The following is a 13,532-nucleotide window of genomic DNA, read 5'->3' as shown; positions in this document are numbered from 1 at the left end:
TTCCCCAAGATAGCACAATGTTTTGCAACATGTGAATGCTCCAGTACCATCCTCTGTTTGAGAAGGTATGGTGTGTGAGAGATACTGCTCTGTGTCTTTTTTTAGAGTAGTATTACTTTATATCTTCATGATGTATTGTCAAATCTTTCTAATGGCAGGCTGTATCATTAAAAGATAGGTTGCAGGGTGAGACTTTGCTGTAAAAGATAACTTGTATTAGCAAGTAAAACTTTTGGGTTTTGAAACTGGTAGTTTTTAAGTAGGAAATTTTTTTTTGTAGTAGATTATTTTTTTCATGGAGAATAAAAACTGTAGTTATTCCATATAGTAAAAAAACCTACAAGTCAAAAGTAATTTCTACATTGTTCGTATTGCTGCTTAAGAGATCTATGATGTAATTTTTTCATGAGCTCAGAACATTCTGTGTTCCAAACAACCATCTTTTATGTATACAGCCGGGAGATGAAAAGCATTAGAGAAAGGAAGTTGTTTCTTTTTTTCTTTGTTGCTATCTGTACATTAAAATTTGTAGAGATTGCATTTTCCTGTGACTAGTTCTGCTTTATCCGTAGCATTCTGATACTGTTTCAGTGAAATTTGGGAGTGAAATCAGAAATTAATAAATATAACAAGAATATCACTACAGTCATCTGGAAGTTGGAATATTCTTCATGTTACTGGTGACTTCTTCTTATATGTAGGAAGGCCTGTCAGTTTTTGCAAAGCATCACGATCTATTTCAATAATAGACTCACAGGTTATCTTTTCGAAAAGACATAGCAATGTAGTATACAAACTGTAAACCAGTCTGCCAGAAATGTGTTAAATGCAGAATCTGCTAATAAGGCAGAGCTGTGGGTAATAATAGACAAGGTTATCATGGAAATGGTATTATTGCTGGGTTAGTGGACTTCTGTTTGTCTTCATGTTCACAGTATTAAACCCATTTGATTTTTCAAATACTTTATTTGGAAGGGAAGACTTTATCATGTTCACTGACAGAATTTTATTTTCTCTCCATGCATTCACAGCCTAAAACCTACTTCTTGAATGGTGCACAGAATTTGTAGGTTCAGCCCTACAACTCTGAAGAGTATTTTGAACCCAGGAAAGAGTAAATTACAATATGAGCAATAAAGATATTTCAAAATCTGTCAGAAAATGCTAAGATGGAAATGAAATTTTTTACTTTAAGTATTACATAACCATAAGCAGTTTTAAATGTGATTCAGTTAAAATAACATTTGCTTTAGAGGCACAGTAGTCTAACTAAAAAAGCTTATGGGGCTATCTCAATTCACTTTGTGTCTTGTGCTTGTTGTAGTTGCAATTTTTACTGCTAGAAAAAGTCATTCTGCTAATTAGCAGTGATCTGGCATGCTTTATCAGCAATTTGAAAGATCTGTTTGCTCCACTGAAGTTAATCAGACAAAGTGAAAAGATTTCATCTGTGCAAATGTTTTCTAAAGTGTTGCAAAATGCCTTTGTATGCAGTTATGCAGGTCACATAGGAGTTTGAAGAACATACATCTGAAAGTATTTAATTAGATACCATCCAGAGCCATGGCAGTGAACCAAACTAATCTCTTCCTTGCACGCTCAATCCTTCTTTCAGCTGTTGACTAACAAATGGGCTTCCAGAGAGTCTGTAAGGCCTTTTGACATCCAGGTTATCAAAATATTCAAGGAGGACAAGGCCATCGCAGAGAAACAATTTCTGTATCCCTCTTTGGTGAAGAAGCAGCAGAAGAAATTACCACATTACAGTCCTTCTCAGAGGGATGTGGCAAGGAAGTTGTATATAGCTTAGTCTGAAATACACCTTGGCTCCTAAAGACCATAAAGTAGCAGATGTGAAAACAAACTTAAAAAAAAGGGTTCTACAAAGGGTCAGGGAAAACTGTAGGTCTGTAAACCCTATGTCTTTGTGAGTCAAAAACTAAAGCTGTAAGAATAGAGAATAGGATAAACACCTTCTATTTTGAAAGAAGGAAAGACTTTCCTTAAAAATGTCTTAAAGATGTCTGAAGGCATCAACAAACACGTGGGAGAGGCTGATTTAATTGATAGCTCTACTTGGATATCCAAAATGCCTTTGAAAGAGTCCTTTGCTAAAGTGTTTTCAGTGAACTGAGTAGCTGGGAGGGAAGTCCTGTGTATGGATAAAAAGAAAGGCAAGGACCAGAAGGTAGGAGTGAACGGTAGGTTCTAATACTTAGACTTAAAGAATAGAAGTGTGGAAGCATGGAAAATGTCTCTTCCCTGGACAAGTACCTCAATTTATTTAATCATTGCTTTCTCCTAGTTTAAGAGCAATAAGCTATTCCTAATAATGCTGTGTAGTGTTTTGGGTGTCTGAAATGTAGGACCACATGCTGCTATATAGGGGTTGTCACTAATACTGAAATGAATGTGAGACACTGTACTAACTTCTGAGGTGTCAGTCAGAATGTATCCCCACAAACCATGTGATTTAGAAAAAAATGGTTCAAGGTATCCAGTGTGCTTCACACTAAGACTTTGGAATATAAAGCCTGACCTGACTAATGATACCTTGGCAGCTTTGAGACATGAAGGACAGAAAATGTAATGATGGAATGAGTTGGCAGCAGCAGCACAAGAGGTCTTATTACTGTATTCCTTCTTGAATGTAAACCGAATCAAGTACTTTCTTTGTTCCCACTTGGTGACTCTTGATAGCATTTGCCTAACACTGGAAAACTGAATTTTAAGGCTTCCTGAGAGTAAATTTTCCTATTAGATGCCTTTCAATTAAGAATTAACACAAATGCTGATTGGAGATCTCAATATGGTTCAAAATGTCTTAAAAAAATCCCATTACAAACACATATGAGCGTCATCATTAAAAACTTTGGCTCTGAGGACATTCTGGAATCAGTTTAATCTGATTCTGTAGGTCATCACTTTCCTTGGTTACGCACAGCTATTGTTATTCCCTCTGCTGCTCCATATCATTCTTTAGCGAATCGCATAGTCAAAGACCACTGTTTCCTAGCACAGCCTGCCAAATTATGAAAATTAACTTGATAGAAGTTTGTCATAGTCATCAAACAAGCAGAACATATACTTGAGGAATATTCATTTATCTGGTTGTCCTGCCTTCTGGTAGCTTTTGAACATACTGATTTCTGTAAAACTTGCCAGAAGGGGAGGTGTTTACAGATATATAATATATGAAGGGATTTCAAGAGAGCTGGTAGATAATAATATGAAATAAACTTCATGAAGACTGGTAGACAGAAGAGATAGCCTAGCAATTCTCCTCCTGGGGGAAAGTAAAGAGAAACCTACTGTTACACATTTAACTTGACAGGGTATTGCTGCTCCTGTAAGTAAATGTATTTATATTACAGATTTCGGTCTGTTTTTTTTTTTTTATGAGTGAATCAGATTAGTGTCTTGGAAAAGACAGAGGATATCCCAAAAATCAGACATGGGGCTGTTTCTGTACTGTATCAAAGTTTGATGTATTACCCCATACAATTTTTCTGAGAAGTAAGCTGCTTACATTTCATAGTATTAAATGTTGGGAGGGGGTTGTTTTGTTTTGTTTTGTTTTTTTACTAGAACGCAAGTACTCATTGCTATATCAGATCCAGGACCTAAAAATTAATCTCAGTCTTTTTGGGATAACATTTTAGTTTTTATGGTGGATGAGAGTATCAGTTTGCAGGTTCTGCTTCCAAAGTTCAAGCCAAACTCAAAGATGCTGTTAGTTTTACCTAAGCACATACCTGAATAGGTTTGAATATTTGTTTCTTTCAATTTATTGTATTTTCAAAGTGTTTGAGCCATTCCAGTAGTAAAGAAGTAAAATTAACCCAGAGGAGCATGTAAACAGAAAAAGCTCTCGGCAGGCAGGCAGGGAAACGCAGTGGCTGGCTGGTTCCTTCTGAATGAAGATAGTATGGGTTTCCCTCTGGCAAAAAAAATATTTTAGATTCAAAATATGAAGTCATCAATTAGAGTCAATTATATTGATTATGTGTATTACACAGAAGTGATCTAGAGAGACCATAACTATGATTCTTGTTTCTAGTGTGTTTTTCCTGGTTTTGATTCAAGAGCTTACTGTTTATGATCTGTTTTCATCTACACTGGCATATAGATAGGCTCTGTGCGTGCACAGAGCTGAATAAAATAAATCCAGTAATTCCACAGAACAGCCTGGAGCTCTGGGAAACTTCAATCTGTAATGATGATAAAAAGAAAATTACATCAAATAACATAGATGTTACAGAAAAGAAATAACCTGCTGGTGTCCACAATGCTGTGATTGCAAAAGCTACCAGAATTACACATCCAACTTAAAGGATGGCGTCACAACTCCCTGGCTTGTAAAATGACATCAGTTACCTTTCCAGAAAGGGACTTTGTACCAACTTTATTTTAGCACTGAAAATGTGAAGCAGTTTGCTGATGTTTGGAATAATGAGTAATTCGAACTCATCTTTTTTTGTTGATTCTCAGTTATTTTGAGAAATCTTCTGGTTTGGGTTTTTTTTTTTCCTTTTTTTTTTTTTTAATGGGTTGTTTCTTGCAAAATTGCCATTTGTTTTTGTACTTCACTTTTGAAAAACATTTGAGATTCTCCTTGATATAGACAAAGCATCTGAGGATACTGGAGCTTCCTGTTTCTTCGCTTCATCTGTAGTCTGTTCTTATTGTAGCCTTCATGAGTATTTAAGGATTTAAATACCTTCTACCTTTCAGACTATTAAATATAATGTTGCAGTCAAGAAACTGATTTTTGCTTTTAATTCCTGGGGGAGCAAGTCTGTGGTTATCCGTAATATGTCTGTCCTTCAACTGTCGTGTTGTGTATGCAAATAACTTTAATTCATGAACTTTTCCCGTCAGCTCAGTTTACTATCAGCAGTTTCTTCCCAGTGTTGCTCTTTCTAGCTGAATTAGTTGTCTGAGTCTAAAACTCTAAAGGTTCCAGTGGAGTATAGACTCCTTTCCTAGCTTGGCTAGTCACACGACAAACCTTCAAAAGAAAGATGAAATGGGGGGAGAGATGATTAATCTTTTCAAGAGCTAAAGAATTTGCACCTTGGCAGTAACACAAGAGTTCTTTTCTCTTCCATTCATTTCCATGCAGACGTTATAAATTACAGCTTTTCTTGCCCACTCCTCAGCTTCCATTTCATCAGCTTTCTTATCCAGAAAAAAGTGTAATCTAACTATTGAACACATTACTAATTGTTTGTGTTGAGGGTTCTTTTTTGGTAGAAATTCTGTTCATACAAGAATTGCAGGAATGAGCTGTACGGTATTTAAGAAGAAACAAATGTGACAAAATAACTCATAAACTGGAGCCTTTCCCACATAGGGAAACTCTGTAGAGAACTCTGATTTTTATTTTCGGTATTTGAACAGCAGTTACTAAGCTATTTAACAAATGATTTATGCTTCAGTTCAGAATCCCTATGTTATAATTATTTTATTTTTATATAACATAGTAATTCCTTGTACACATACACCTTTGCAGGCAGCTTTCATGAGTTTAACTTCTGTGTAGTACAGTACATCTTTTTGAGCAACTCTGAACTTCGGTACTCTCTTGAGAAATTAGTCATAGCTTCTTATCTTCATTTGCTTTTAAATACAGTCTATTTTCATAGTTAAGCACTAGACATCAGATTATTATATCCACTGATACTGAAAAATGCATGTGCTTGAATGTAAAAGTACAATTTAGAAAATGCTCCATTGTCTGGAAGTGCACACAGTTTTCTGTAGGTCAAAAGAGGAGGAAGAGAGATCAGGCATGGTAAGTGGCTAGAGGTACAAGGTGGTACTTGAAGTACCTAGAGAAACTCCCCAGTGGTGTCTTGGTGTTCCTTGCATTAATTTCTGACTCATATTTAGATCATCTTCTGCAGACATTGAATATATTCATTGATTAAGCAGAAACTTCACCATAGTGTACACTTCACCTATTTATAGAGCGGAGATGGCCCAGAGCATAGACTTACCTATCTAATGACTGTACAGAGAGATTAGAACTTCTGGTGCGTGACTCAGTGATTCCTTACGGTGAAATGAGTGGGAGCTTACTAGAGTTTATGTCTAGTGTTGGTGTTTTTTAATTCCATGCAGCATCTGTTTGTAAAGGAGATGAACTAGGTTCATGCAACACCCTTTTTGAGGTCACCTTGGTCTTTTTCTGTTGTTGAGTTACAATCACTAGTTACACCCTTTTCCACAGCTCAGGCTTGTCCTTGGCAGAAGCCCTAACTGCGTTGTGTAGTCTATTCAGCTGCCCCTTAATTCCCTTATAGAGATTCTTGGCTTTTGTCTGCACAGTTGATCAAAACTCTCACTGATCAAAACTGCAAATACACAGTTTCCGGTTACCAGATGATCCACCCCATTTTCTCTTACTATCCAACACTCATCTGTGGGGGGGAGAGAGGAGGCAGGGGTGAGTTAAAAATAAGATGAAAAGAGGAAGAGCTTCAGAGTCCTAGCCTAGAGAAATGGCAAAGTAGAAGGCTGATTTGACTCAGGATTTCATTCTCAGTGCTTTGGTACAGTAGAATTCACAGCCTGGGATCTTCTCAGAGCAGGTGCCTGAACAGGAGGAACTTTTTTTACAATTGCATACTGAATAGAGTAATTGCTTAGGCAGCAGGAAGCTTAGTTAACTTTTTTGAACTGAGGAAAGCTTTGAACCTATTCCTTCTGGGAGACTGAAGAGGAAACCTGGGATGGATCTTGTTTCCAGCTCCTGCGTTGAAACTGGTCCATGGTTCAGAAGAAAATGCAATACTTGGGAGAAGATATACTCAGCAATAAATATATGTTGTTTATTTTTTTAATACTGTTAATTGCTTTTCCCATTGAACAGTCTATTGACGATAGGTATTTTACTCAATAACCCTTCAGTAGTAGTAGTAGTAGTACAGAAATAGTCACTCAAACCAGTCTGTACAGGCAAAATATTTGTTGATCTGAATTAGAAACAAATTCATCTATTTCTTGGAAATTTTTTTCTAGGTTAATACCCTAGTGACATATTTCTGAATAAACTTCATGTTAGCCAAAAGAATAATGATGTTTTGAACACAGTTTCTGTCTGCGTATTCACTTCAACACTTAATGTTATATCTACACTAAGTAAGGCAATGGCTGAGATATCTGAGTTGTCTTTGAACTGCCCAATTCAGGTACTGAAAGCCAGTGCGGAGCTTCATGTGGGCTGAACTACCCCATTGAGAATCTGAAAAGCCTGGTTAATTAACTTCCTCGTGTGTCAGTCATTTGTTTCCATCTATTTTCTCACTTCAGCTGGATCAATCATGAAACTGTAATCTGCTTTTCTATGTCTGTGAAGACGATACTCATGATTTACTCCTCCATCTACCCATCACAGTATTGTTGTTGGTATTTTGCTTCTATTCCTGAAGTTTTGCTTTAAACAGTCTGTAAATTTATGAAGCTGGACAGTACATTTAGTAAGTTTGTGTGCGGCTTTTCAGCAACAATATCCTCACAGAGATTATGACAGCACACTGTTGATTTCAGTTCGATTCAATGTCCATTTTGTTATTAAACCTTTCCACTGCATATCTGAGAATTTTCTGTGCCAAATAATCTTTATTTTCAGGCATTTTTTCTCATTTCATAATTTAATTTCAAAAACCAGCAATGATTGCCGCTTGAAACATCTACCTCTGCAATGTAATCTGTCAGACAGGATCTTTGTGCACTAATCCATGCCATTCGCCTCTCTTTACTCTCTGAAATGTCCTAGAAAATTACTAAATAAAACCTGATTCTTTAAGCAATCTTATTTCTCATGTTCAGGTGTACACCGATCATCTGATGCTGTAAGTTTGACCCTGAATGTTACAGATTAAGTTTTGTGTTTTAGGCAAATGCAGTTTTTTGATAGTAGTGAAAGTATATTCTAGCAGAGGGATGTTAGATCTCATTACTTAAGCATTGCTCACCGTCACCAAGGTTAATATTTATAGCTGCCAGAGAGATAGTAGTGGGTCGGAATGAGGGAAACTGCAGGGCAAGCTGTTGATGTAGAAGAAACTTTTCACTGCTTGATCGTATGACAATCCAAAAGAAAATGTCTTGCCAAAAGGGTGTGGCAATAACATGGCTTCTGATGTTGTTATTAGGAGCCATAGCTATTGTTTTACGTCAGTAGATCACGATCCCACCTAATTAATACGCAGTAGTGGATGTAGAACATGAGCTGAATTTCTTTTTCAGAAAATGTACCTCTCATTGAGTTGGCAAATGTTGTTCATTACAATTCTTATTTTAACCTTAATTAAAATGCTATTATTGCTTGGGATTTTGCCACTAATTGTGAAGGCTTTTTGAAAGATGAACCTTTGCTAGAAAGGAAACAAAAGCAAAATACATAACTGCAGCAGTCTTTCATTGCAGGTTAGAATTATATTCTGTTAATTTATTTATATAAATTCCCTGATGCCTTTTTTTTTTTAACATCCTAGATATTAGCAAACGTTATCATTTTTATCTGCGGAAACTTGGCAGGAGCATACCACAAACACCTCATGGAACTTGCACTGCAGCAGACCTATCAGGACACGTGCAACTGCATCAAATCCCGTATCAAGTTAGAATTTGAGAAGAGGCAACAGGTAAAGTCACACCCGTGCCTGGGTCTATTTTGCTGTTTTCACACTATCCCCCTATTCAGTAAGTCAGTTTGCTAATGCAAGAAGACTTAACGAATTATTTGAAGTTACTTAACGAAATATGCAAGGTCTTTTGAACAAGGTTGGGCACAATTTCCATCGGAATATAAGATGGTATTATAATTATTTTTGTTGTCAAATACCTGTTTTCTTTCATCTGTTCTGTGATAGTAATTTATGATAAAGTTGAAAATGCTATAGAGATTCTGTTTGCATACCGTCTCCTTTGCTATGCACTTCGGGAATCTTCGGTTCTTCATGCTCAAGACCAATACGGCAAAATCACGGCACTGAAGATATTACTGCACTGTTTCTGAAAAATATTTAAAACTATAATACTGATGAATCATGTGATATACTTCTAGGGGTCAGGTATGTTAAGAGGAGCTAGGGGAATTGCATAATGATACTATCTGTCATTTATTGTAGCAGCTGAATAAAAGACCTCTCTGATCGCTTTATATAGTTCTTTTTCTCTTTGCACTGTTCTTTACAGTGCCTATCATCCTGACAGATAGGTGCTTCATTTAAGAGAATTTGAAATACAAATTAGTTCATCAAGTAGTAAAGAAGATAGGTATATTTTGCTTTGAAGGTCACCAGACTCAAACTTCTAAGAACTGTTAAGGGTCAGAGAATAGAGCCTTCACTGACCCATTTCTGTTGTTGCAAAAAGCGCAGATGTGCCTCACATGTCCCCGCTGCCCTTAACTGTCACATCTGTCTCAGAAATACCTTTAGTTATTTTAAATGAAGGTTTTCAAGATCCATCATCAATTTTTTTTCAGAAAAAACAAATGGAGAGTCCCTGCCAGAACTCTTAACAGGTCACGTGTGTTCAGAGGGGTGGCTTTATTCTCCTGGGCACTTGAGTTACATATTGGCTGAAGTGGCTGCAAAACATTTAAGTTAGTCTTAAGGAGAACATTTTAGAGTAAAGGCAGGCTTTAACGATTAGATGCAAAATCTGCATAAGGTACTATTGCAGGAGACATTGCGTAAGAGCAGTCATTTAGAAGGTTCCATCTCTGCCTCCACGAGTTGCGTGCAGTGAATGAGTAGGCTTTATAACTGATAAAATGCACGTTTTACTATCTGTTGAAAATATGGGTGAGAGTATCTCCATATTCTTTCCAGTGAGACAGCTTGTGAGTGCAGAGCAACCAACGCCAGGTATCTGGAAGCAGTACCAGACTGGGCAGTCTCCAGTGATGTGGGCCTGATGTGATGGCTTCTAGACTCATGGTGGCTTCATAGAAGATGGTTAACTCTGTTTCCTGTGCTTAGGCCTCAGCTGCCAAAAAGATATATTCAGACCATAACCAAAAAGGACATCAAGGTCTTCCTTATTCAGGAAAGACCTGAACGCTGAGCTGCCTGAGCACAGTTGTCAGGGCTCTGGTTTCTACTATTGGTTGATTTTTCCTATAGGCATAGGAAATGCATTAGTGTATCTGCAAGAAGGGGGAGGGTGTGTTTCTGGACACTGTCAGTAGGTGAAGTCAAATGGGTAAGGATGCTGCTTGTGGAAGGCATTAGTTAGAACAGACACCAGGCTAGCGAATATTTGTTATTTGCTGAACATGAGTAATTTCTATGGAAATACCTAAGTAAATAGTTTCAGTTTCCTGACAATTCGGAATTGTGACAGATTCCAGTGGAATCTGACAGTTGAGAGAAGCAAAAATGTGTGGAATTCTGTGCCAGATGCTTCCTCTTTGTAGTTTGTAGGAGTTATGTTTCTAATATTCTGGAGCCCAGCAAGATGGAGAGCAGCAACAGCCATCTTTCATTGATAAATTGGATTGTTGTTTTAGAACAATGAAGAACGTTGTACATATTTTCCTGTACATATATATATACACGTGTGTGTTGTTGTATTTCTGTTTTGATAGAAATAAATATATATATAGAGAGAGAGAGAAATAAAGACATCTGCACAGCTCTAATTAGTGTATTGCAGGTCTGGATTAATAACGGGTGGATTGAGGTCTCATTAAATGGAAGTGTTCTATGAATGTTAATGAACTTTTTGACCTCTGATGAACCACTAATCAGTCATATTGCTGACTGCTTTTAGAGGACTAGGATACATTGAAACACTAGCAGGTGCATTTTAAAAAATGTTGAGCTTCATCAAAGTCTTTATTAGCCTTTGCAAGTTTGTAGCATGACCCTTGATTCTACTTCTCTTTAACAAGAAAAATTTAATTTACTAGAGTGAGAATTAACACAATCTACTTTTTATGCAAGTGCTGAGCGTAGGATGTGCTTTTAAATGCTTAGGGCTCCAGATCAAATTTGTAAATTTTTCTAGATCATGGACATCATCTCTTTTATAATTGTTTTTGAAGGATGTATGAATTATGTTCCAAATTGTTCCTTTTATTTTGTTTGAGAGTAGGCTTATACAAATGTAGCCAACTGTTGTTTTTCAGTTGGGTTGGGTTTTGTGTGTCTTTGAATAGCCTTTTTGAGAATACTATTTTGATTGTATCAATAGATAAGTATATTGAATTATCATTCAACAGTTATGCCAAAGAACTCAAGAGAAACACCACATTCATTGTTTTCAAGTGAGAACGGTGCACATCAGTATCTGGTGAAACAGGAGTCTGTGTACATATACTGAGGTACAAGTTAGATACGTTGTACCTGTGCCACTGTGTCTTTCTGATGGAGCACAGCAACAGCTGGCTGCTCCAAAGGGATGGAAAGCCATAGGTGAGCTGGGCAAACCTGGTTGCTGGCAGCTAGGGTGAAGGAAAACTCCAGAACACCAGCCAAGTTTGTGGTGATAAGGCAGGTCTAAGGCCAAGCCAGGAATTCAATCCACAGCTCGTGGTCAGGTGTAGCAATTGCAAGGCAGGTCCGAGGTGAAGCTGGGAAGTCAGTCTAAGAGCCAGGATCAACAGGGTCCACAGCCAACTCCTTCAACCCAGCTCAGGCAGGGGCTGAGCTGAAATGGGGCTCTTGAGCCGTGAGTGGAGTCTCAGTAAGGCTGGTCAGGGCTGGTAAGACCAGTCAGTGCCCCCAGGGCCTTTAAATTTTATGTGATTTACTGCATAAGAGTCGTACCTCGGCTTGGCTTGGGTTTGCACTATAGAATGTGTGTTTGCCAGCAGGTTTAGATGTGTAGATATTTATGTGTATATGAACCACACCTTTATGAACTGTGGTTTCGTAAGGCTGCGTTTGGTATCAATGGACACTCTGGATTTTATTTCCATTAGTGTACTTAGTTGTGAGGGTGACTTTCAAACTGCTGTAGTAAGAGGCACTATTTTCAGTGCCCACTGCACTGGTTCTCACGCAGCTTTTCTATCTTTTCAGTGTATATAAAAAAGCAAAGTGAAACTATTCTAGTGTCTGTTAATTTGCAGCCTTGTTTCAGTATATGTATTTAAAATAGCCTCTCCTAATGTTATTTGTCTCATTGATACAGCCTGGCTGACAGTTTGTGGGGGTAATGACTCAGTGCAAGATCTTAATGCTGACAAGCAGTTAAGATAATTGCTGTTCTCTCTCTCTTCTGGTGCTTTGCTTCATGAGACATAGGAATATACACTGAGAAATTCTTACATCGCAGGGAGGTGTTTGTTAGGTGTTGGTGTTCAGTGGGTTCTCTAAAATGCTGCCTTTGAAAAGGAGTCAGTGTAATGACAGTTTTAGAAACAACACTCAGGTAGCAGAAGAAAATGAATGAGGTTTCAAATCATTGAGTGGGATTTTAATTTTTTTCACTGAAACATGGTGAAGCAATACCATTCATTACAGGAACTGAAATATTTCAAAATTGTTTTAAAATTAATCTGAAAGAGAGAAGCCTCATACATTTCTGAGTCTTGAGGCTGTTAGTAAAGAACAGAAACGTGAAATACACTATTTTGAACTAACATATAAAATGTGAACTTGTAAGTTCAGTAAATGCTGTTTAGTAGTGTTTCAGTTACAGTAAATCACAGTGCACACTATCTAATAAACACAGAAAAGCATAAATACAACTAAAATGGTTACGCAGAAAATATTCTAATATGTCCCATTTTTCTCTGGTATTGTTCTCAGTCTTCTGTAACCACGTCGCCCTGCAATACAGTACTGCCATTGCCATGTGCTTTTTAATGAGTTTGCAAGGCTTCAGGGTTAAGGCTGTCTTAAATTTCTTTTACCTCCCTGGACCTTTATTTTTACTTGATTTAGCTGTAACAGCAGTTTTTTTCTAATGGCAAGTAACCATCACTAATTAATTTTACTTTTCTTATGGCATGATACTGACTTGTGGAAAACCAGAACTCCACAAGCTTTACAGTTGTGAAGTAGGTATACTTTATTCAGCGCTGGGTGCACAACAAGGCTTGGCGCCTTTCCAAAGATAGTGCACACCCTGATCAGTTGCCAGCATTGCTTTTTACGATCATAGAGTTTACATATTCATGAGATCACATCACACGCCTATACATATGTATGACTATTCCCACTTAGCAAACAAATGTTCATCTCCGCCTCCTCACGCAAGCGCACTGCACCCTGGTGGTCTTCTCTGGTGGTCGCAGGGATAAAGTAACTCCTCTTAACTTTTCACCCTGCTCCTACTGCGCATGCTCTGTTCCTTTGGACATTGCACCAGACTATGATACGAGTTTCATCCAGACCTTATCTGTCTCAGTGGTTCCTTAGGCCCCTTTCAAGGTGATTGCGCCAGGATTTTGCAAGAGTCCTTCATCTTTCGAACAATAGCTTCCCAGTTGTTTACAGCTCTAAGTTACATCTGGTTTCTTTGGAAGGAGAGAAAGAAATAGAAGACAAAACAAAAGCAACAGA

The 13,532-nt window shown here is 37.6% G+C and overlaps 1 protein-coding gene across 1 annotated transcript in view; it reads left to right on the top strand.

Annotated features, from left to right (window-relative positions):
- LOC104494295 (adenylate cyclase type 2-like) overlaps nt 1-13,532 on the top strand; it is a gene marked incomplete at its 3' end in the record, with an annotated part of 102,181 nt that overhangs the window by 42,360 nt on the left and 46,289 nt on the right. The window contains exon 4 of the mRNA XM_010137105.1: nt 8,505-8,654. Coding sequence (XP_010135407.1) covers nt 8,505-8,654 — 150 coding nt within the window. The remainder of the gene's footprint in view (nt 1-8,504; nt 8,655-13,532) is intronic.

This window comes from Buceros rhinoceros, unplaced genomic scaffold, assembly GCF_000710305.1.
Source record: "Buceros rhinoceros silvestris isolate BGI_N320 unplaced genomic scaffold, ASM71030v1 scaffold5295, whole genome shotgun sequence".
Taxonomy (NCBI): Eukaryota; Metazoa; Chordata; class Aves; order Bucerotiformes; family Bucerotidae; genus Buceros; species Buceros rhinoceros.
This window is presented reverse-complemented; position numbering and strand designations above follow the sequence as displayed.